The 23,322-nt window shown below is 26.7% G+C and overlaps 1 protein-coding gene and 2 long non-coding RNA genes across 3 annotated transcripts; 1 reads left to right on the forward strand and 2 right to left on the reverse strand.

The window, feature by feature from the left end:
* Positions 1-1,625: 1,625 nt before the first annotated feature.
* LOC130673455 (uncharacterized) lies at positions 1,626-5,493 on the reverse strand. The gene is made up of 2 exons (XR_008990889.1): positions 4,891-5,493; positions 1,626-3,655 (listed from the first exon to the last, which is right to left on the reverse strand). It is a non-coding gene; the product is annotated as an uncharacterized LOC130673455 (long non-coding RNA).
* A 2,785-nt stretch (positions 5,494-8,278) lies between these two features.
* LOC130673451 (probable serine/threonine-protein kinase DDB_G0282963) lies at positions 8,279-18,841 on the reverse strand. Its single transcript, XM_057478467.1, has 7 exons — positions 18,586-18,841; positions 16,353-16,482; positions 15,085-15,202; positions 14,854-14,998; positions 14,272-14,359; positions 12,322-12,682; positions 8,279-11,837 (listed from the first exon to the last, which is right to left on the reverse strand). The coding sequence occupies exons 1-7, from the start codon at positions 18,644-18,646 to the stop codon at positions 8,703-8,705; spliced, it is 4,038 nt and encodes a 1,345-aa protein (XP_057334450.1). The 5' UTR covers positions 18,647-18,841; the 3' UTR covers positions 8,279-8,702.
* Positions 17,812-21,795, forward strand: LOC130673454 (uncharacterized). Its single transcript, XR_008990888.1, has 4 exons — positions 17,812-18,448; positions 18,494-18,591; positions 18,767-20,478; positions 20,564-21,795. It is a non-coding gene; the product is annotated as an uncharacterized LOC130673454 (long non-coding RNA).
* Positions 21,796-23,322: the final 1,527 nt, after the last annotated feature.

Consider the following 23,322-nt stretch of genomic DNA (forward strand, 5'->3'; position numbering starts at 1 on the left):
TTTTTTTAAATAATTAAAAGAAAAAATTGTTAAATGATTAATTATCAATTACTGGATGATTACAAAATTATAATTAAGGCCATTCTCAGACAGTGCCCCCCCACTTGTCAAAAATTTTTAATGACTTTCAACTGTCTTAAGCGTATCAAATTTTCATCCATTAATTAAAAAAAAATTAAAGCATTAATTGAAAAAAGGACAACGTGGTCGTAATTTCGCCGATATATAGATTAAAAAAAAAAATATTTATACTTGATATCAATTATGAGTTAAACAAAATTCGTTAAATAAATTTCAGTAAAATCGTCATGTCAATTTTATAATTCGAATTTTTAAATTTTGTTGGCTAAAATTTATTAAACAAATTTCGTTTAACTCCCAATTGATATCAAATGTAAGTAATTTTTTAAAAATTCTATATCTCAACGAAATTACGACTACGTTGTCCTTTTTTCAATTAAGCTTTTCATTTTTTTCAAATTAATTAATAAAATTTTAATACGGTTATGACAATTGAAATTCATTGCATATTTTTAAAAAGTGGGCACTGTCTGAAAATGCCCTTAAGGGGATTCTCAGACAGTACCCCCCCACTTTTTAAAAATTTTCAGTGACTTTCAACTGTCATAACCGTATTCAAATTTTATTAATTAATTAAAAAAAAATTAAAGCCTTACTTGAAAAAAGGGCAACGTAGTCGTAATTTCGTTGAGATATAGAATTTTTAAAAAATTACTTACATTTGATATCAATTGGGAGTTAAACAAAATTCGTTGAATAAATTTCAGCCGCCAAAATTTAAAAATTCGAATTATAAAATTGACATGACGATTTTACTGAAATTTACTCAACAAATTTTGTTTAACTCCTAATTGATATCAAATGTAAATAATTTTTTTTTAAATCTATACATCGGCGAAATTACGACTACGTGGCCCTTTTTTCAAGTAAGGTTTTAATTTTTTTTTAATTAATTAATAAAATTTGAATACGGTTATGACAGTTGAAAGTCATTGAAAATTTTTAAAAAGTGGGGGGCACTGTCTGAGAATGGCCTTAAACATCTAAATTTAAATTTAAATTAACAAAATAATTTTGAGTGTAAGTGAAATTTGATATTTGTAATAAAATTTAACGCTGCGTAATAAAATAAACTAATTTAATTAATTAACTGTATTTATTTTATTATTTTTAGTCACATAATCATTAAAATTATTATAGCCTTGGGTAATAACTTAAGTTGTATTTTATTTTACTAATAAAACAGTGGTAGTTTATGGGGATATTATTTTTTTATTGACTAGACTAAAATTATTTGATATTTATTAAATTTTTTTAATTTAATTAAAAAAATAAAAAAACATTACAAATAATTTTATAAGACATCATTAAATTTTTTTTTTATATATAAATGACTTTTTTTAATTAACAAATATATGAAGGAAATTTATTGTCATCACAAAATCGAATTTTTTAAAATATTTATTATACTTAACATCAATAATTACTTTTAATAACTTTAATACATTGTTATGATGTACATATATATTTAAATAGTTATATATGATATTCATATATACATTTAAAAATAATAAAATTAATTATCGGCTTAATTACTAATTGGGATAAATGTTGATAATGAAAAATAAAAATCCAAAATTCATGTCCTGATTTGCCGTTCAAGGCTTCTTTAATTAATAAATTAAACAAAAAATCTTATTAACTAATTAATTAGTTACATATATACTATACACACATCACACTCTTAATACTTTGATCTTATGTCTATCAGACTTTTATAATAAAAAAAAATATAAATTAATAAGAAAAAAATTAGTTAAGTAAAAAAAAAAATATATAAAAGTCGGTGGGCTTACAATAAATAAACAAGCTGAAAAAATATATAACTAGTCTGTTGTAAATAAAAATAGATAATTATTTGATTCGTTAACTTTTTTAAATTCGTTAAAGTGTTCAACTATTTTTTGTTCTTAAGGTTTTTGTTTATTTTTATTTTTTACTTTTTTTTGGCAATCGCCATTGGCTTTTTGTAATACCTTTTGTAGGCACATATTTATAGATAGATTAAGCGCAAAACTGCCGAATCACAGTCCCCAGATCAGGTATCAAGTAAAAGAATGAAAATTTTATTTTTATATACTTTTTTTATGAATGTTTTTTTTTTAAGGACATTCTTAGATGTTGCTTCCAACTTTTTCTATTAAATATCATTCGATATATTTATTAATTGCATCAAAATTTTCCGGGTATATTTGCAATTCGAAATGTCAAACTTTCTAGGCTTTCAACAAATTTCGTTAAGATTCAACACAATTATTTTTTCAAAAATATATATCAAAATTTAAGCCACACCATCTTTTTTTTAACAATTCCTTTTATTTTTTTTTATGAGGGATCATTTGATTGATTGAAAAAGTGGAGACATCATCTAGGAATGACCTTAAATCGGAAAAGTTTGGAGATCTTTTGCTGGCAATTAGGACTAAAGTAATAATTACAATAACAATAATAAATAAAAATAATTTCAGTCAAAATCGTTACGCAGTACTCGAAAATTTCTACTAGACAATTTTTTTTCTTTGTATCTAATCTATATTAAAACTTGCAAGCATTATAATAGTATCTTCAGTCTTCTGGTTTACATGTTTTTACACGGAGACATTATTCCTGTTTGAAATACTATGATATTACTTTTTTTTTTTTTTTATGATATATATAAATATATATATTATTATGCCTCTGACAATCTCATGTCCAGCCAACAGTCGGATTCAAACTCAAACTCAAATCTTCAACCCACATCAAATTCACTTTACAAACCAGATCTAATTCTAAAGGTCGATGACGGGTCGAATCTCAGGATCGAAAGACTTCACACTTTGTGTGTAAAGATTTCTTTCGGCTCCAGTGGGATTTGAACCTACGCCTCTATGGTATAAAGTCGGTCCATGTTGGTCACATTACGAAAATTTAAATAAACCCATAGAAAAATTACTGTGGCTACCGTAAACTTTTCAATGATTACAATAATTTTTCTATGGGTTTATTTACATTTCCATCAGTTGGCCCACATGCTCCGGCTTTACCACGACACCATAGCGTTTCAAACAAGAATAATTACACCGTGTAGTTAAGATAAATTTACACATTACATTATTTAATTTTCCTTAAACATTTGCATTGGTTGCAATATAAAAAATCTAATCTTTTAAAAAAATCAAAATAACAATTTTTTAATGGTAACTCGCAAATTAAAAAAAATGACATAACTTTAACTTTTACAAATTATATGAAATTAATGAAAAAATAAATTATTAATACTTTTACGTATCAATTGTAAATTGACTAGTTCGTCATTTAGTTTGATTATATTTCATTATTTTTTCATTATTACAATTATTTATTTATCTTTATAGTTGTAATTGTTATACCTATTGTTTGGGAAAAAATACTCTAATGGTAGACATTTATATATATATAAATTCATATACTTTTTTATGGCATTAGCGATACTATTGGCTATTTTTATTTGAATATGAAAGTATTGGCATCGTAATTCTGTAAAATATTAGTTTATTTATATTATTTACGGCTCGGTATCCTGTATATTTTTTGTTCAATTCATTCCACTGACCTGAAAAATAATAATAATATCACTTTTATAGACCATTGAATCTTTTTTTATTTTTTAATTGCAATTAACGTACGTCAAGTGTTCCAATTAGTGAGCTCTTGAACTACACAATTGCTATTTGACATTTTTAATAATAGAACAATAATAATAATAAAATCTAAATTGCTACTATTGTCATATTTTTTAACATGACACAAAATGTCAGATTAAATTTTATTTTTTGTTTTGGAAATTTTTATATTACGTTTTATTTTAAATAATTTTTTTATAGAAAATAATTGTAAAAAGGTCAGCAGTTTAAAAAAAAGGTCAACAACCGAAACACTTGAGGTTATTTCCTCACGTATTAAGACTTTGAGTGTAAAAAAAAAAATGTCAACAAGCGACAAACTTTTTCTGCTGAATAAAACTATAAAATGTTAAAGCTGTAAAAAAAATGACATAATTAATCATGAAAGTTTTAGTTAACTCATTAAGTTTTCTTGACTTTAATTTATTTATTTTAATTAGCTTTCAAGAGTAGAAAAAAAATATATATATTTTTTTTTGCTAATTAATTTACACGTGTGAATTTTATTATGACGTAAAAAAATTTAGTTGAATTACTGCAGGTTTAATATTTTGTGAGAGAAATTTATTTTTAAAAAAATTAACTTTGATATTGATAATTCAATTAATGAACATTTAATGTAGATATCGATGGTTAATAAATCAATTAATTTTACTAATTGATCAATTAAATTCTCTCGATCCATACCGCACACTTTAATAGATTTAAACTCTTGTGTCAAACAAAATATCAGTAAACTAAAAATTATGTCAATAAATTAAAATTAAAAATAGTTGATAAAAAAATTAAATTTTTAATGAGACAATCGTTGACTTGAATTTTAATTTTTAAAAATGAGACGTAAAATAATTAGACTATAATTCAAAAATAATTTTACAAGATTTTTTTTTTAATTTATCTAGAAATTTTTAAGTGAATGTTAATAATTAAGACAAAATTTATAATTAATTTATGGACGAATTTATTTGAATGAGAAAAAAAAATTATTTTTATGGGTCATAAATAATCGGAATTTAGTAGATTTATAAAACTCATGAATTCTGAAAGAATATGTATCATTTTTTTTTTTTTAAAGCAATTGCGTTATTTTTTTTAAAGCGTTCATCGTTAATTTTAATTAAAGTTAATGCTTGTTTCATAAATGAATATTCAAATAAAAGACTACCTAGGAAATGCATTATGAATTTTTCTTATACACAAGAGTAAAAGAGCGAAGGATTTACCGGTTCTGGACACTCAAAGAATTCTGATGTGATTTATACGATACGCAAAAACTTTACAAAAGTTTTTGTCGTATTTAATTAAATACCGACTTATAAAGTAACGGTAATTCAGAGCAATGTTTGTAGAATAAAAGTTAAAAATCAACAGCGTTACATTCTACAAACATTGTTCTAAATTACCGTTATTTTATAACTTTACATTTTACTATAGTCACGGCAACGAATAATATTAAGAGATACATCAATTACTTTTATTACAGTAATAATATTTTTATATTCTCTCTATATTAACATGAAGTGTCCAAAATTGGTGCTTCTACTCTACATAAAATTTTAAATAATTCTAATTTCCACAAATTATGTAGTAGGAAACTGGATCCGTCTGCGGATATTTTAAAATTTTTAATGAATTATTAATGAGTTTTTCAAGATTTATATTAGTAGGTAATGCTCATGTGTAATGTAAATTTTAAAGTAGTAATTATTTACTTGAAACTTTGAAAGCTGCTAAAAAATATCTGACTTTCATATATTTTACCTTTTTAAAAAATATTTTTTTTCCTCAGTGAGGTAAGAGACCCAATACCCGATCAGGAAACTAGTACCCGATCACTCCATGTATTTGTACATCTATATTTAGTAAAATTTAGTGTATAGATATACAAATACATGAGTGATCGGGTACTCGTTCCCTGATCGGATATTGGGTCTCTTACTTTTCATGATAAATATATATATATATATATATTAGACTGTGCCAAATGAAATCAATATTTTTTTTTTTTCGGTCCCATACGGAAATTAGGTTGTCTCACTAAAAAAAAAAATTATGAAAAAATTTCAGCTCGATATGTCTATTTTTCAGTTAGCGCTCGCGTAAATAAGAATTTTCTAATAAAATTTTTTTTTATCCCAACTTAATATTTTACAACTCATTAAATATAACTGATTAAAAAATGGCCAAGGTGCCATTTTGTAGGGGATTCAATTCTCTACAAAAGTAACTTTTGATCGAATGAAAAACATCAGCCAATTTTTTTCTGCAGCCATTTGAACCTAATTTATTTTCAAAATTTACATTTATATTTATTATTAAACGCTTAGAAAACAATGTTGCTATGTATGAAACTTATTGAATTCAATTTTTCTAGGAACCTTTATGATCCCAAGGAATAGTTTTCATACTTGAAGTAATAAAACTAACATCAAACTATTGATATTAACAATATTTCTAACAAGACTTTTTCTTCGTTTTGACATTTTTCGCATTTAATCTTTCTAGTAATTTTTTTCTGCATTAGGATATCGTTCGTAATTGTGATTTTGAGATTCTCATACTGCTGATCAAAAATTATTACTTTATTGATAAAAATATACATTGTTTATGATAATAAAATACCCATAAAAATTCAAATAAAGGAAAAAGTGATGTTCTCATTGTGCAGAAAATTTTTTATCGATTCTGTTACTAGTTTTTAAGAGCTTATGATTTGTCAGGAGAATACATAATCTAGTCTCATAGTTTATGCTGAATTATTTTATTTAAGTTTTTACGGTTGGATATATGTATATTTATTTATTTCTATCATATTATACTGAGGAAAAAATTTTTTTTAAAAGACTAAATATTTTAGTCGTTATTTGTAGTGAGTAGTTATACCCGGCATAACAACGAAACATTACAAATATCACGTGAACTTTCAATAACTAATGGCAGTAAAAAACGCGGTAACTACGCTGCCGATAAATTATCTTATCTCTCTTACACTAATTACTGCCCATAGCGATTCTCACTTCAGTTAATATGAAATTTATTTCAATGCTTAGCTGTTATTTAACATTAACAAAAGTGTCTGGCTTTTGTGAGCATTTTTACATAAATATAATTAAGATGCTTAAAATTTCAGCTCAAATCATACACTTCAATTCATTATATAAAAATACTCTTAGATAGTTTGGTTCTATATTTACACTTCCAAAAGTGCTGGCAAACAGTTTTTCTCTCATATATTTTTTTTTAGATTTGCGCTATGCAGTAGTTCCTGTACGAAAAAGACCAGCCAAACATACGATTTATTATTTATCTATCCTAAAAGTATTACCGTGTGAAATTTCAAAGTGAATCGACATTTCATTCAAATAAACGAATGATTTATTGACTTCAAAGTTAACTTTTTTTTTTTTTAGGAAAATTTATTTCCCGTGTACTGTAAAATTTTATAATAGAACTTAAAAATAATTAAAAAATATTAAATCAATACTCAGCTGGTAGATACAATTCGAATTGTATTCAGTTGCCGTTTTTATTTAAGACTAGTTCTGCCCTGTCATGACAAAATGACGTATCTCAAAAATTATAGTTTCGAGAAAATAGCGTTTAAAGTTTTAACAGAATTTGAGTACAATTTAACAGAAAAATTAATTTCTGTTATGACAAAACGACGTATCTCGAGATACGTTTTTTTTATCGTAAGAAACTAATGCTTGTTTTGATAAATAGATGAAATTGTTATGACAAAACGCTGTAACTCGAAGAATTAAATTTCCAATGCAAAAAAGATACGTTTTTTTTTCATTTCTTTTATACGCGCATTTGATCAATATTATTGGCATAATTAATTAAATTAGTAAAATTTTGATGCTACCCTATTATTAAGTGACACTAAATAAACCTTTCTAGCTTTTTTACGACAAAACAGCGTATCTCGAGATACGTCGTTTTGTCATAACAGGGCAGAGTTTGTATGGAAAAAAAAATCTATAATATGGTTTTAAAGTAAACATGTTATTTGAGAGTGTTTTTGTCCTGGCATCCGAGTAGACAAACACTAATACTACAGATATAAACTTCAGTCAGATTTTTCTCGTAGATAAGTTTGAATTTAAATAAAAAATAAAGACCCCATGCATTCTAAACTACAGTTCATATGATAATTTAATCCCACGAGCTCTTATCTAATAAAGTTTCGACAAAAATAACTAATGCGTTCACTCGAGTAAATAATCAATACATTTGGGAATCTCTATACGCTCTACGCCAGTGTATTTTTTTTTATATTGTCTAGCAACCTACTAAGTTGAGTAGTGCTGTCAAGAAATCGCTCATAATGGAATTAACGTATACTTGTTAGCTACTGTAAAAAATTAACTTAGTGTTTTATTTCAGTACTTCCAATATTTCCGCAGGTTAATTCAGTTACGAATGATAGTATGACGAGCTTTAAATCCCTGAGATACATGAAGAGTTAATAGCATTAAAGACTTTATCGCTTGTTGACATTCTACTAGTAAATAATAATAATATATATTATACATAAAAAAAATACTAACCGTGAATAAATTAATCTCCATATGTATTTAGTCCGATAGTGAGTAATTAGCATCTAAAATGTTGGCAATTGACGGAAAAAATGTCCAGATATTTTTCAGTCGTTGATCTTCCAGATGACAATTAATTTTTCAGCTTGATTCTATTATTTAAAAAATAATCAAAATAAAAAAAATAATTAATAATTAATAGTAATAATATTAATAACTACATCGTTCATCACTTATATACACATATATAGGGAGAGATATATATATATATATAATTTTAATATACAAAATTAAATACCACAGCCTATCGAACGGTCAGGTATTATCGTAATTTATCTTAAACTAAAATACTTAAATATAATAATAAATATGTACTGAGTTATATTTAAAATTTATACAAATTTGTTGATAATTATAAGGCCTTTGATGATAATAATCATCGGCTTGTTTTTCTTCTCTTACGTTTAACTTCAACGGACGGATTAATTTCGAGATCATCGTCCATACATGAATAATTTATTTTTGGAACTTTTCTTTGTGAACTTCTAGTTTTTCTAACAGAATTCAAATTTTTGTTTATAGATTTTGGTTCTTTTATTTTTTTCAAAGGCCTCATAATTTCCTCATTCATTTTTTTGTAATTATTATCAGTACCATAGTCCTCATAATCTTCATCATCGTCGTCATTATTATTATTATTATCATTATTATTATTCGTATAAATAATAACATTATTAGCATGCGGTTTTCTCTTTCTCGTATCACTATAATTATGGTAACCATTGTTATTAATTAAATTCTTATCGTAATCTCTCTGCATGATATTATTTCCATTTATTTTATGCTTAATTAAATTGTCAGTTGAATGAGCTCCAAGTGCGCTCATTGATATTATTGACCTGTCGATAAAATTATTATCGACCTTTTCCATTTTAATTGATGCGGTATCAAAGTCCGGTGCTATAATAGACTTAAATCTCTTTTTCAATGGTAATTTAATATTAACATCGGGTGAATAAATTTTAGTTTGTTGTTGCGGCTGTGGTTGTTTTGTTTGCTGGTGCTTTTGATGATGATGCTGTCGCTCATCATCGATAGCGGCTTCTAATTTACACAATAATTGACTATCATACATCTTAATCTTATTATCTTCGTGTGTTTTGTTCAATGAACGGTCTTGCAAAACAGAGGGCTGTTGTATTGGAATGTAATACGCAGCTGGATCGATCCCAGAAGATGTTTCTGTAACCACGTCACCTGCTGGCATAATGTATTGATTACAATGGGTGACAATATCGTAAGTACAGTTTAAACATGTACATCGTGTTGATTTTGGGTTTCCGTGGATTGATGCTGCTGTTTGATGATTCACGGGAACACAAACGGAATTACAATTTTGACGACATGAAATATACAAGTCTCCGGTTGTGTAATTTGAATGATGATACATCGCAGGCAGTGGATTTGATCCTGCTAAATGTATTCGGGGATCATGATCTTGCGAACAAGTTTGGGCGTAAGATGAATTACTCATGTGATTTGTTATATCATTTGCACAAGCATTGAATTCTTGTTTTATACGGCATCTTCCGGTTGTTGAAACTCCTTTAATGTCACTGCAAGAATTTTTCTTCATTGATTTTTTTTTTAAATCCAATGCTTTTACTTCACTTACAGGCTCAGCTTTTGTTGTACGACGAATGTCTTGTGTCAGCTCGAAACTCTTTGACGTTACAGACGAAAGAGGTTGAGTAATCCGGTAAGAGTCGTATAGTTCACGTGAATAACTATCATGGGTAACTTTATCTGACAGCTTTGTAGAATTTTTATCCTTTAAAATTTCCTCATCATCATTATTTATATTGTGATCTTTGTTTTCTACGGCTTTATTTATAATATATAGATTACTGTTCGGTGATTTTTGCAACAAAACAATTGTCTCGCCATTGAGTATAACATTCGTTTCTTCTTTATCTGACGGGATTGTACTTTCGACTTGTACTGAGGTACTTGTCAACCCATTTGACCTTTCATTAGAATTAATATTAATATTACTACTGTAAGAATAAGAAGTTGATGATAAAAATGGAGAAGATGATGAGGAAGTCTCTTGATACTCAGACTTTGGAAAATTATAATTAAAATCTTCAGTTGATGATACTTCCACATGAAGAGCTACTTTGTCGATGTCGTCATCGGGGTATATGCTAACGAATCTATTATCCTCGTTTGTTAACAGCACTTCACTATGATTATTATTATTACTAATGGTTCTATTCTGCTTGGTTGTATCACATGAAGTAATTAGACTGTTATAGTCTTTGACTTTAATTAATTCGCGTGATTTAGTTGGTTCGTTTGATGCTGCAGTTAGATGGGAAACCCTTTGTGATACTGACGCTAGTAAGGAGAGACCGTCAATATGTTCATGAAATTCCGCGTCGCTTATTTTAAACGCTGCTACTTTTTCTCCTGTCACGTTATCTTTTTCTTCTTTTTCTTTTCCTTCTTCGCCTGTATCTTTGTTATTAAAGTCAACGAATTCGGTACTTTGATTAAAGTGCAGAACGGTATTTCGTTGGTATTCATTCACGTCTAAATTTGTACTTTTAAATTTAAAATTAGATTGACTGGTAATTTTACCTTCATCAGCTTTCTTATTTATATTTTCATTATACGGTCTTTTATCCAGGTACTCATTTTCTGATACGCTTACATTATTTTTAGTAACATCAATAATATTTTCTTCTACACTTGGTATATTTTTTTCAATCGTTACTTGTTCATACTCATCATTAACAATCATTGGACTTGATAATTTAACATTTTCTTCAACAACTATTTCATTATCATTAATAATTAATTCTTCTTTACTTCCATCTACTGGTTCTATTGTTAAATTATTTTTACACAACTGACTTTCATTTGTTTCAACGTGAAAATTTATATTATTTATTTTACTAGCGAACAATTTATTTGAAATCATACAAACTTCTTCATCGTCTTCAATAAGATTTACAGGATTATTTCGACTTATTTCTGCTGAAGACGTAGAAGGTAAAATTTTCATCTCAACTTTTATTTCTTCTTCAACTCTTTTATTATCTGTGTCTACTGTAAAAGATTTAATACCAAATATATCTTCGAGTTGTTGCAATGAATCTTCTGTGGTAGTTTTATCATCTTCACTGATGTTACTGTCTTCAGTTGTGGCAATACTCTTGCGTTTAGATATTTTTTGTAGCCAACTAAGACGTTTCTGCTCTTGTTTTTTTTGCTTTATAACTTTAACGTTTGTATCATCCGATGTAAGATCAATAAGTACAACGTTATTATTTTTTTTTATGGGTTTACGCGATGTAGGTTTACTACAAATTGGATTTATTATATTTGCTGTTGAATTATTATCATTATTATTATTATTATTATTTATGGTAACTTTTGATTCACTATTATTATTATAATTATTATTATTAATGCTATTACTGCTACTGCTATTTAGGAATAAATTATTATTTTTAATGGAATTTTCCTTTGATAATTGTAATTTTGAAATTAAATTATCTTCAGGCTGGTTAATTTTATAAGAAAAATTTTACAGTTAATTTTATTGATAAACGAGGTAGAGGTTACCGTTTTTGACCACTAGAGCCAGTTTTGGACACCAAAAATTTTAATGAAATAATTTGTAAAGTCGCAATAACATAATTAATTTTTTTAAATATGATTAAAGATACTTTCTACCCCACTGTTAAAATGGAAATTTTATTTTACACTTTTTTATTAATTAAAATAAAGTATTAAATGTCCAAAAATGGAGCAGTGGCCACACATGCACGATACCTCGACCCTATTATTTTTTTTTAAATTGAAAAAAATAATAATAACAATGATTTTTAAAATAAAAAAAAAAATAACAATGATTTTTACAATTAAATAAAAATAACAATAATGATTTTTAAAATTAAAAAAAAAATTACAATGATTTTTAAAATTAAAAAAAATAACAATAATGATTTTTAAAATTAAAAAATAATAAATTTAAAAAAAAATACCTTTAAAGCTTCGACGGTATCATCCAATCGAGTATCGTCAATATCGTTATCTTTTAATCCTCGTAATTCACGGGAAAATTTTATGAATGCCGAGCAGGATTTTTCCAACTCCATGTGCTGTGATAGCATAGATTTTGTTGATATTTCTTGTTGAGTATTTGGCACTTTTGGTAATACATGATCAATAATATATTGCGGAAACGAGGTAGAAGGTAATTTAAGTGACGCCAATGCTTTGGCATTTATTTCATTTTTAATATTTTGATCTTTAGTGATTCTTTTCCATATCCGGTAGACCAGAAAATAACGAGTGTACATCAAACAGGACTGCGGGTGTTTCGGTACAATACGAAATATTGTTCTGTAAAAAGAAATTTTAATAAATTGAATTGTAAAAAACCAGTTTTCTATAAATTAATTTAGTAACTCGTAATAAAGTTAACTTCTATGTCTTCAGAAATAATGAGTTCCTTTGAGAAATACTTTAATTGAAATTCAGAGATCGGATTCAAACAAGTTCTTCAAAAGAATATAAATCGACGTAGAATAAATTGAAATAAACTCTCAATTGAACTCGAGACTTTGTGCATTGTTAAGCTTCAAATTTATTTAATAATAAATAAATTAAATCAAGTATTAACAGAATTTCACTAGTTAGTAATTTCAATTTAGTTGTTATAATTTTGTTCAAGAAAGTTTGAAAACGCGATATTGTATGTAATAATAAAAAAAGTTATTAAAGTAATTATAGAACAGAGTTTATGAGTAAAGTTACGTTGAGTAAAGTAAGAGACCCAGTATTCGACCAGGGATCTAGTATCCAATCAGGGATCTAGTATTCGATTAGAGAACTAGTACTCGATCAGGGAATTAGTACCCGAATATGAATCTAGAACTCGATCAGAGATTTAATACCAGATCAGAGAACTAGTACCAGATCAGGGATCTAGTGTCCGATCAGGGAACTAATATCTGAACATGAATCTAGTACTCGATCAAAAATCTAGAACAAGATCAAGGAACTAATGTCCGAACATGAACCTAGTACTCGATCAGAGATCTAGTACCAGATCAGGGAACTAGTCCATGATTACTCATGTATTTATATGTCTATATTGACTAGATGTAAATATACAAATACATGGAGTGATCGGGTACTAGGTCTCTTGCTTTATGTACGTCATTTTTTTTTTTATGTAAGTATTTAATAGCTTATCGATCGAGTGAATCGCCATAAGGTTTCAATTCTAGTATTATGATATGTCCACTCAGAACTTTGCTCAACAGTTTTTCATTATCTAAAGTACAATAATACAGACAGAGTTGTCATAAATAGTTTCGAAATAGAAAAGTTGTTAAGCCAAGCATTTTTGCTTTTTACTTTTTTTTTTTATGAACTCAAGACTAAAGTTTTTGAATAGTTTGCATTTTCTTAACAAAAACTTTTCAAATAAACAGACAATAGCAAAAATTTTAATTCAATTGTAAATAGTTTGATTAAATTTAAATAATGAATAAAAATTTTATTAAAACTTTGCTATTTATTTATTTTTTAATTTTTAGAATTTATTTTAAATTAATAAATAAATCGTAATTATTGTACTCCGCGCTGAAACTTAAGTATTGATTGCCGACGACTTCAATTTTAATGCTATTTGGAACCCAGCCAATAATACTTGTTATACTTTTACGGAATTGTATAAGTAAAAAAGTTATGAGTTCATAAATTGAAATAATAAAAACATTTTTCTTTGGTTTTTAAAACTCGGACAAATTCTTTTGAAAAAAAAAAAATTGCTATGAAAAGTAAAGAAATTATTCGCTTAAATTTTTTATTATTATTGACAGATTTATAGTTACGTCAGTACGATTTTATTGGAAAGTTATAGCTTTCAATTTAGTCTCTACTTATATTTAATACAACAATTAATTACTCAATCAGGTACTTACGTCATAATTGGATTTATTATTTGATAATAAGTTGAACTCATAAATCGGATTTTAAGAATTGTATCCATGAGGTGCTCGGTTGAATTTTCTGAAGGATAAAAATAAAAATTAATTGACAATTTAATAAAGTTGTAAAAAAATTATAACTTTTCTATAAAAGATCTGTATCGCAACAAAAAATGAAAGTTTAAATTTTATTTTTCATTAATTATCTAAATAAATATCTCGAACTTTTTATATAAAGAATTCAATTTTAAAAACTTATTCGTTATTCATTTATACAGTGAACATTTTTTCGTATAAATAAAATTAATATTCATAAAAGTAATTTTTGAATTAAAAATTTCATGAATTTACTTGACAGACACATTGAGAAGTTTATAAATAGCGAATTAATTTTTTTTTTTGTACAAAAAATAGCAAACAGTTTCAATTAATGAATAAAATTAAACTATTTTGAGAGCTTGCTAAAAAAAAAAAGATTGAATTTGTGTCCAAAAGATTTAAATAAAGATAATTAAATCTATTAATCGAGTACAAAATAAATAGCATACAATTACCATAAATATAAATAAAATTTACCTAAATAAATATAAAGGTAGGAAGCTAAGCGACCCGAAATCCGCTCATGATATTCACATGTTCGCTTGGACGCTTTCAATTCTAAATCTATATACATTGCCAATAAATCAGACATTAGGTCCATGTAAATTGCTCGGTCGTAATTCTGTAAATACATTAATGCCAAATAAGATCGTAATAAATAATAGCAGTTTAATTTAAAAAAAATATATATAAATGTGAATATCTCACCTCTTCTTGCGACCTATAGTAATACATGAAGAAGAGTAGAGTTTCACTGATAAAACCCTTTAATTTATCCGCCCGCAACGGCTTTGTTTGACATTCGTTTACGGTGGGCTGAACGTTTCTGCAATAGTAATTAGAGACGTGTTCAAATTCGTGGAAATATAAATTAAAATTTTTGAGTTTTGATAAGCGAGAGAGCAGCACTATTGGACTTTCGGTTTAACAAATTTAAAGTCCGTGAAAGCAACTAAATTAAATTAAATTATGACACAAAGATAAATTTATTACGCATGCAAATTATTATTTGCATCGCTAACTAAAATTTATCAATTCAATACCGAGTGTAACATATCGACCAATAGTATTATTCGTTATGGTAAAATTTGCATATTATTCGAAAGAAATAACTTTATTTACATTTTTATTTTACATTCTCATTTTTTAACTTCAACTTTTAATTAAAAATTTAATTATTTTTTTAGTCAATTTCACGTAAAGAAAAATCGGTATAAAAATAATTACAAATTTATAGTTTCGTTCAAATTTAAATGTAAATTTTTGTTTTAATCTCAAAAACTTTATTATGAGTGTGAATGTAGCAGACATCAAACAAATTTTTAATTATTAATAAATGGAGTAAATAATTAAAAAAATAAAATTTAAAAAAATGCGTATTTAAAAAATTTGAAAATTAAAAAGTGCATTGTTTGTAAATATTATTTTTTAAATTATTTACTCTATTTATTTAAAATTTTAAATTTGTCTGATGTCTGCTACACTCGTAACTTTATTCAAACTTTTTTTTAATCGCTTGTATAAAACTCAGCAATAATTAAATTTTAATTACAAACGTCACTCGACAAAATTTATACCAAACCGTTTAAATTTCAAATTTTTAAACACTAAATATTTTTATGTGAACTTAAAATTCAAAATTTTTAATTTAAGTTCACTTCAGCTTAAAATTTTTTTTTATATTAAACGTTGCATGGCTGCAAATTTTCAACATTTTATAATAAAAAAAAAGTAATTTAAAACTGTAATTAAAAGCTTTCTCCAAGTAATTATATAATCCATACCGACCATTTATTTTCTATAAAAGCTTCAATTTCATTTAAATAGAATTTAATTTAAAAGCTTTCTCTATCATATACAAACAATAAAATTTTTCGTTTGTATAAAACAAACTAAACCAGTACTCATTGTTTAAAACTACTGGTACACTAAAAACTTTTTTACATACAAACAAAAAAAAAAAAATCATTCATTACCTTATAAAATATTCCATTAACGAAATTAATGACGACGAGCCGGAGTTATCCATTAAACACATGGATTTAAATTTTGAAATCCACGGTTGGTTTTCAAATATCGTAGCCATTATTTTACAGTTATCAGCATCTGTAAAATATGTACATCATCTTATATAATAACAATAATATGTAATATCCTGTGAATAAAATATTTGTCTCCATTGTCTTTACAAGATCAACTTTATTTCCATTTTCTTATGGACAAATTTTATTTTTATTTTTATTTTCATTTCCGTTAAAGTTAAATGTCATTCCTATTTCCTTTGAAGGGAAATTTTTATCTACATTTTACATCTGCTGACGCAGGTGTCCTTTTAACACTAGAATTACTAGAGCTACCGATTCGGAGAAAAACTGGTTTGTCCTTAGGGTCAGCAAGTAAAAATTCTAGATCAAAAGCAGCGGAAAATATTTTTATGTATAGAAAATATATAAAAATCGATAGTTAATTTACTATCAAAGCTATTGGAAGATTATTATATAAATATCTATATATATTTATATACTCATGTAGTTTTTTTTATATACTTGTTATTAAAGTGACGATCGTCAAAGTTATTTATAAAAGTACTTATTTATATATTTTTTCATACATGTACTCAAAGGTTTCATATATGTTTACTATATAAAAATAATATATTTATTTAATATTAAAATATATATCAGCATACATTTTCCTTTCAATAAAAAAGTTAATGTATTTTTTTTTTCACATCAACATATGAATAAGCACGTAAATTGTTATGTCAATCGCGTTCAATAGAAATTCAAGGCAACGTTTTTTACTTTTTTTATATAAATATTTCAATATGTAGGAAACAATGTGGAAAAAATTCCACGTCCTTTTCTTTTATTTACAGATGTGTGGAAAAATTTTCAATTTCAATCGGACAATTTATTTCGAACGAATGGAGAAAAAATATTTTTTGAATGGAAGCCACGTTGCTGAAAAAATGATACTGAAGTTAGCCGACGTCTGATAGTTTTTGAATTTTTTTTAAAACGATAAATTATAGAAAATAAAATATTTGAAAAAATTGCACTTGTAGTTTTTTAAATTTTCTACATGTGAATTTTTCTTTCAGTCAATTTTTGAAAAAAAAATCCGAAAATTGTCAACTGTCTGCTAACTTCAGGATCTTAAAAAAATGATCCTGAAGTTAGCCAACGTCTGATAGTTTTTGGATTTTTTTTATAACGATAAATTATAGAAAAAAAATATTTGAAAAATTGCAGCAATAGTTTTTAAAATTTTCTACATGTACATATTTTTAGTTTTTCTTTTTTTTTGTAGTCGTCATTGAAAATAAAATTCAAAAAGTTATAATTGTCTACCAACTTTAGGATCATAAAAAAATGTGACCCTGAAGTTGGTAGGCAATTATAAATTTTTGAATTTTATTTTCAATGACGACTACAGAAAAAAAAAAACTAAAAATATGCACACATAGAAAATTTAAAAAACTGTAATTTTTTTAAATGTTTCTTTTTTATAATTTATCCTTTTTAAAAAAATTCAAAAATTATTAGACGTCGGCTAACTTCAGTATCATGAAAAAAATGATCCTGAAGTTAACAGACAATTTTCGGATTTTGTTTGTTCAACAAATCGATTACAAAAATAAAAAACTAAAAATATGCACTCGTAGAAAATAAAAAAAACTATAGGTGCAATTTTTCCAAATATTTTTTTTTCATAATTTATCCTTTTTAAAAAAATTCAAAAATTATTACGTGTGGGCTGACTTCAGTATCGTGAATAAAAATTATTTTTAAACAGATTTTCTGAATTAAAAATACAAATAAATTATTTAAAATGAAATCCTTGAGGTATCAGTGAATGAACTCATAAATATAACGACACAAAATAATATTTGTATATAATGAAATAATGGTATTGATTATATTCGGTGTGAACTAGCGGCGTCAGACGCTAAGACAAAATTTCGACGCCGAAATAAAACAAAATCTCTGCTAAAAAAACAAAAAAAATTAAAAAAAATTCAGTCTGACAATTTTGCGGCATTTTTTAAATTTAACTGCGCAAAAAAAAAGTAAGTACTGATCCACATTTCAACCATAACTAAAAAATAAAATAGAAATATTTCAAAGCTAGGTTATGATCCTTGAAAATATAAAAGCCATTTCCTAGAATAAGACGGAATTCAAAGGACAAAAAAAGAATTCATACCTGGTGGTGAGTTGAGCTGTCTTCCTTTTACAACTTTAACACTCGAATCCATTATCTCCATGAACACGTGAAAAAAAAGTTTAAAATAAATTCAAAAACTTTCACCTCAAGCCAGCCATTTAAATTTTAAAAAAACCAAGAAACAAAATAAAACAATAATAATATAAATTATATATTTTAGGATGTATCAATTGTCCATCCATTCGAAAAAAAAAATAAAATATAAAATTCTATACTCTCAAGTCAACGGACATGTTAACACTGAGCAGGATCCATCCACCGAAATCCAAAGTATCCAGCCAGCGTTTCCCCGAGTTTCCAACTTGTGGGGGAGACACATTGGCTACCCCTACTCTAAAGTTTTATTCATCAGAGAAGGGGAAATATTCACCACTACTCTACAAGACTACCACACAGCACTACTACCACATACCATGTCACCAACTTACCAGTCCCCACACGTATCCAAAAGTCTATAACTATAACTATGATTTTAGCATCAAGGGTAGAGGGTAGAGGAACAAACCCTCCACTGTACCCAGCATCTCAATAGATTTTCGAGGGTCTTCAAGTATCACTACCACCAGCAGCAACCAGAACTGCAGTACTGTCACATATATGGCTGGCGACGACCACAGTATCAGCACAATCAAGCTGTCAGACAATACCAAGAGTACCATGCATGCTATTAATCAGGAACACGATATGATGTGATGAGCGATCGAGAAACTGGATTGAGATTAATCAAGGAGATTGCTGTAAGTTATATGAGATCATCCGGGTCAAAAGTGTCCTCGTAATTATCTTTATTATATAATCGAGATCCAATAATTTGTATTGGTTGCATTAAAGGCATTGTGACTAGTACAGGATTGTAGCTTGGTACAGAGTTGGACAATAGTCAATAGTCAATGTGGCTAATTGATGATCAATAAACTTTGGATACAAGTTATTTCAGAGTATGGGTGTACAGAAGTTGGAGATGGAGAGCATGGAAAGCAATGGCTAGATGCTGATGGGGAAGAGTAAAAGTGTAGAGCAAAGCAAACTGTACTGTACTATAACTATGGAATAGAGGGTACACAGGAGCAAGTACTTGGTATATATACATATGGATAATGATAAAGAAAGTGCGGCTGCGCGCGAAAAAGCTCGATAAATTTACTCATTCTAGAGGATTCAGCGAATTACTTACAGGTTTTTGGCTTTCAGAATGTACATTCGTTCGCAAAAATTTAAATTTATGTTGGGTCGACGCCAAATTTTTATTTAATTAATAAGTTTTAAAGTGGCCGCTATAAAAACATTAAAGGATACGATAACGAGCTTTAGAGGATAATCAAGTTATGATTTTAACTTTACGTTTAAACTTTTGTAGGATCCCTGGTTTGCTGGATTGGATAAGGATTTATTGATAAAAGAAAGTACAGCAGCTGCGTGCAGGAAATCCAGGAGCAACTTATCTCGTTTAGGAAAGACAAATAAAAACCATGTGGACATTAGTCTGTAGCATGCTTTTGAAGTGTGTCCGTACTTGAGTTACTCAAGCATCTAGTTTACCGTCAGTTTCATGTTACGAATCACTGAGCTGCGTAATAAATAATTTTAAATTTAAAAGGAATAGAAAATGTAAGACAGGACGAAAAAATCCAGGAGATTTAAACACATGTATGCTCACTAAGTCCGCTGACCGTAAAATTTTTTTATGATTTGAATCTTGATTGAAAAAAAATAAAGTTTACTTTTCACTTGATCGATTCCAATATTTTCCAATTTGAAATTTTTACATTTAATATTAAAATTTTTTTGAACTCTTTTCTGTGGAAAATTTGTAGAACTTTTTTTTTGTCTAATAATTTTTTTTTTTATCGACAAATGATTGAGTGAAATTAAGTAAGTAATTTGACCTTTTGATTATGTTCTTGTATTATATTATATTTATATATATATATATATAAAAAAAAATTATTGGGTACAGGTCGAACATAACTGGGCGGTAAAGTTAATTTGAGAGGTGAGTTAGCTGCAGAAAAAGAATAAGAAAGAAGAAACAATTTAATAAGGTGATAAAAATCTAGTATATTACCTCACGTTATTAATATTATTATTATTATTATTAGTATGATAAAAGAACGAAGCAATTTATTGCTTATTTTTTTATTTAATGACCAAAAAATTTGATCAGTTAAATTATTACTTTATTTTTATTAATTTAAAATAAAAAATGTCTTACTCTAGCAGTATTTTATAAAAAAAAATTTCATAAAAATCAATCAAGTTTGCTGATAAATCTTAATGTAGACTTTGAAGGAACATAAATTTTAGCTGAGCTCTGAAGAAGTTTGTTAGCCTTCAAGGTCTGGAGCTTCTGAACTATCGCTTTTTACCCGAAATTACGTAATGTTTTATTTATTTTCTATCACTTGATATCTTCAATGCAGGATACACTGTAATATTATCCGCAGACAGATAATTTGATGCCGCTCGGTCTTCTTTATTTCATGATGTGAACACAATTTATTTGTTAAAATTTAAAAAAAGTTAACAGGATGTCTAGGGGTTCAAATTACAAAACGAATTTTAAAATCCAAAGGAATCAATTTTATTTTGATACTTAATTCCCTTTGTGAATATAAATTTTGGTAAACGGGTAAAGTTTTGAGTAAATAATTTTGAAATAAGTTTCGTACCTGAATTATATTCAAATTTATTTTGACTACAACTTCTAACGGTAGTAAATTATTCCAATTCACATGAATGTCCCGCAATTTAAATTTAATTACTATTGAAATGTGTAAACTTACTGGTGTGCAAGAAATTACGAGAGTTTGTAAATTAGTTGACATACAAAAGTTTATTTGATTTCAATATAACAGCAACACCTGAAACTTTTCAAGTAATTGTATACAAATGCGGCCATATAATAAACAGCCAGTAGGTTCATCAAATCCTCAACCGTCTATGGTTTCTCAGTTAAGTGCAGAACACATAACTTTTGATAAAGTTTCTATGGATGGATGGTATAATGAATGATTACTCAATCAACTTGAACCCTTACCATTCTACGTCACGGTTTCCAGAATCTAGGCGTAGACTTTACATTCATTACTTAATGTATAATTTAAAGTGACGTTTCAATTCAATAAAGTTTCATTACCGACATGCTACGCTGTTTTTAAAATATTAATTACTTATTTTTTTTTAATTTTAATACACTAGTACATTTAAATATTTAAATTAATGTGTCACTGTTGATGACATCAATTTAATGAAACGTTTTTATTTTTATGTAATCTTACATTGATGTCAAGAACATAAATATGTTTTTATTCATTTATTTAACGCTTTCTGTTATTTACAAAATTATACAATTTTTAATGATCCTGAAGTTAACAGACAGTTAGTATTTTTCGGATTTTTTTTTCAACAAATCAATTGATTACAAAAGATTGACAAATAAAAATATGCACATGTAGAAAATTTTAAAAATTACAGGTACAATTTTTTGAAATATTGTTTTTTTTCATAATTTATTGTTTAAAAAAAAAAACAAAAATTGACATTCCACTTTCCTTGATATCGACTCACTATTTCACTTATGTCTTGGTGGAATCTTTTGCCTTGCTCTTCACTGTTTTCGTAATTTTCAGAGGTTTTTTTGCAATTTACTTAGACTTTAAATAGCTTATGGTTGAATGAACTTCAGATTTGGATTCAGCAGATCAAAATACATAAAAATCATACTTGGTTCATAGTTCCATAAATTGTTTTCTTACCAAAACTGCTAATTTTTGACGATTTTTATAATTTTTTGCAATTTTGAGGGTGTACGGGCAAAACTGACTTCAGATTCGGATTCAGCGCATCAAAATACATAAAGATAGGTAGGTCCGGTCAAAAGTACAAACCACTTTTTTTTTTGGGGGGCCGGTGTTATTAGACGTCGGCTATCTTCAGTATCATAATTTTCATTTGCGTTATCACAGGGCGAATAATAAAAAAAAATAAATAAATCTAAACAGTCGTACATTTTAATTATTGAACCCAGTTTTCACTCTATTTTAAATTTCCACTCGAATTCTATGATTTCTTGAATGCATTTAGAGACTCAACAAAAAAATTAAATGATTTTTAGTAAAAATCTATTATCCCTTAGACTCTTATCCGGGATATTGAACTTCATATCTGAAAAAATTTCTGGAGAATCAATAAAATTATTTACTGCTTTGAAAAAGAAGGTCAAGTCTTTTGTTACAGGTTTTGCGTAAATTTATAAATTTATAAATGAATAAGATATATTTATTTAGTTATAAAAATTTTTTTATTTTTAGTAAAATATATAAGATTTATGACAATGTTGATTAATTAATTTAATGTTGTATATAATTATAATATAATTTAATGCCATTATTAATTTAATTGGATAACTTACTTTGAAAATTTGAACAAGCTATTGAATTAATTAGTACTAATCAATAATTCAATTAGTAGATGCTTTGTACTGTATTTGATCTCCATCGAACTCTTAATAAGGTGCAGTAGTGTATGTTCGGATTGTGGCAAAGGAAATTTTCGATCACACGGAGTAAATACACGTTTATTTATCCTCGATATTTATTCATTTATTTTTGTTTCAGAAACTCGATGGTCAGAAAGTAGATAAATTTAATTATAAAGGGACTAAAAAATTTAAAATTGTTGGTAATTTAAAAATATAATTAATAGCTTGGTCAAATT

This window comes from Microplitis mediator, chromosome 8, assembly GCF_029852145.1.
Source record: "Microplitis mediator isolate UGA2020A chromosome 8, iyMicMedi2.1, whole genome shotgun sequence".
NCBI lineage: Eukaryota > Metazoa > Arthropoda > Insecta > Hymenoptera > Braconidae > Microplitis > Microplitis mediator.

Excerpts from the sequence above, each read along its gene's own strand:
- LOC130673451 (XM_057478467.1), bottom strand. The coding sequence starts at position 18,646 with ATGGAGATAATGGATTCGAGTGTTAAAGTTGTAAAAGGAAGACAGCTC. Across the intron at positions 15,203-16,352 it reads TTAATGGAATATTTTATAAG|AAACGTTCAGCCCACCGTAA; the intron begins GTAATGAATGAT and ends TTACTATTGCAG. Across the intron at positions 14,999-15,084 it reads ACTATAGGTCGCAAGAAGAG|AATTACGACCGAGCAATTTA; the intron begins GTGAGATATTCA and ends ATGTATTTACAG.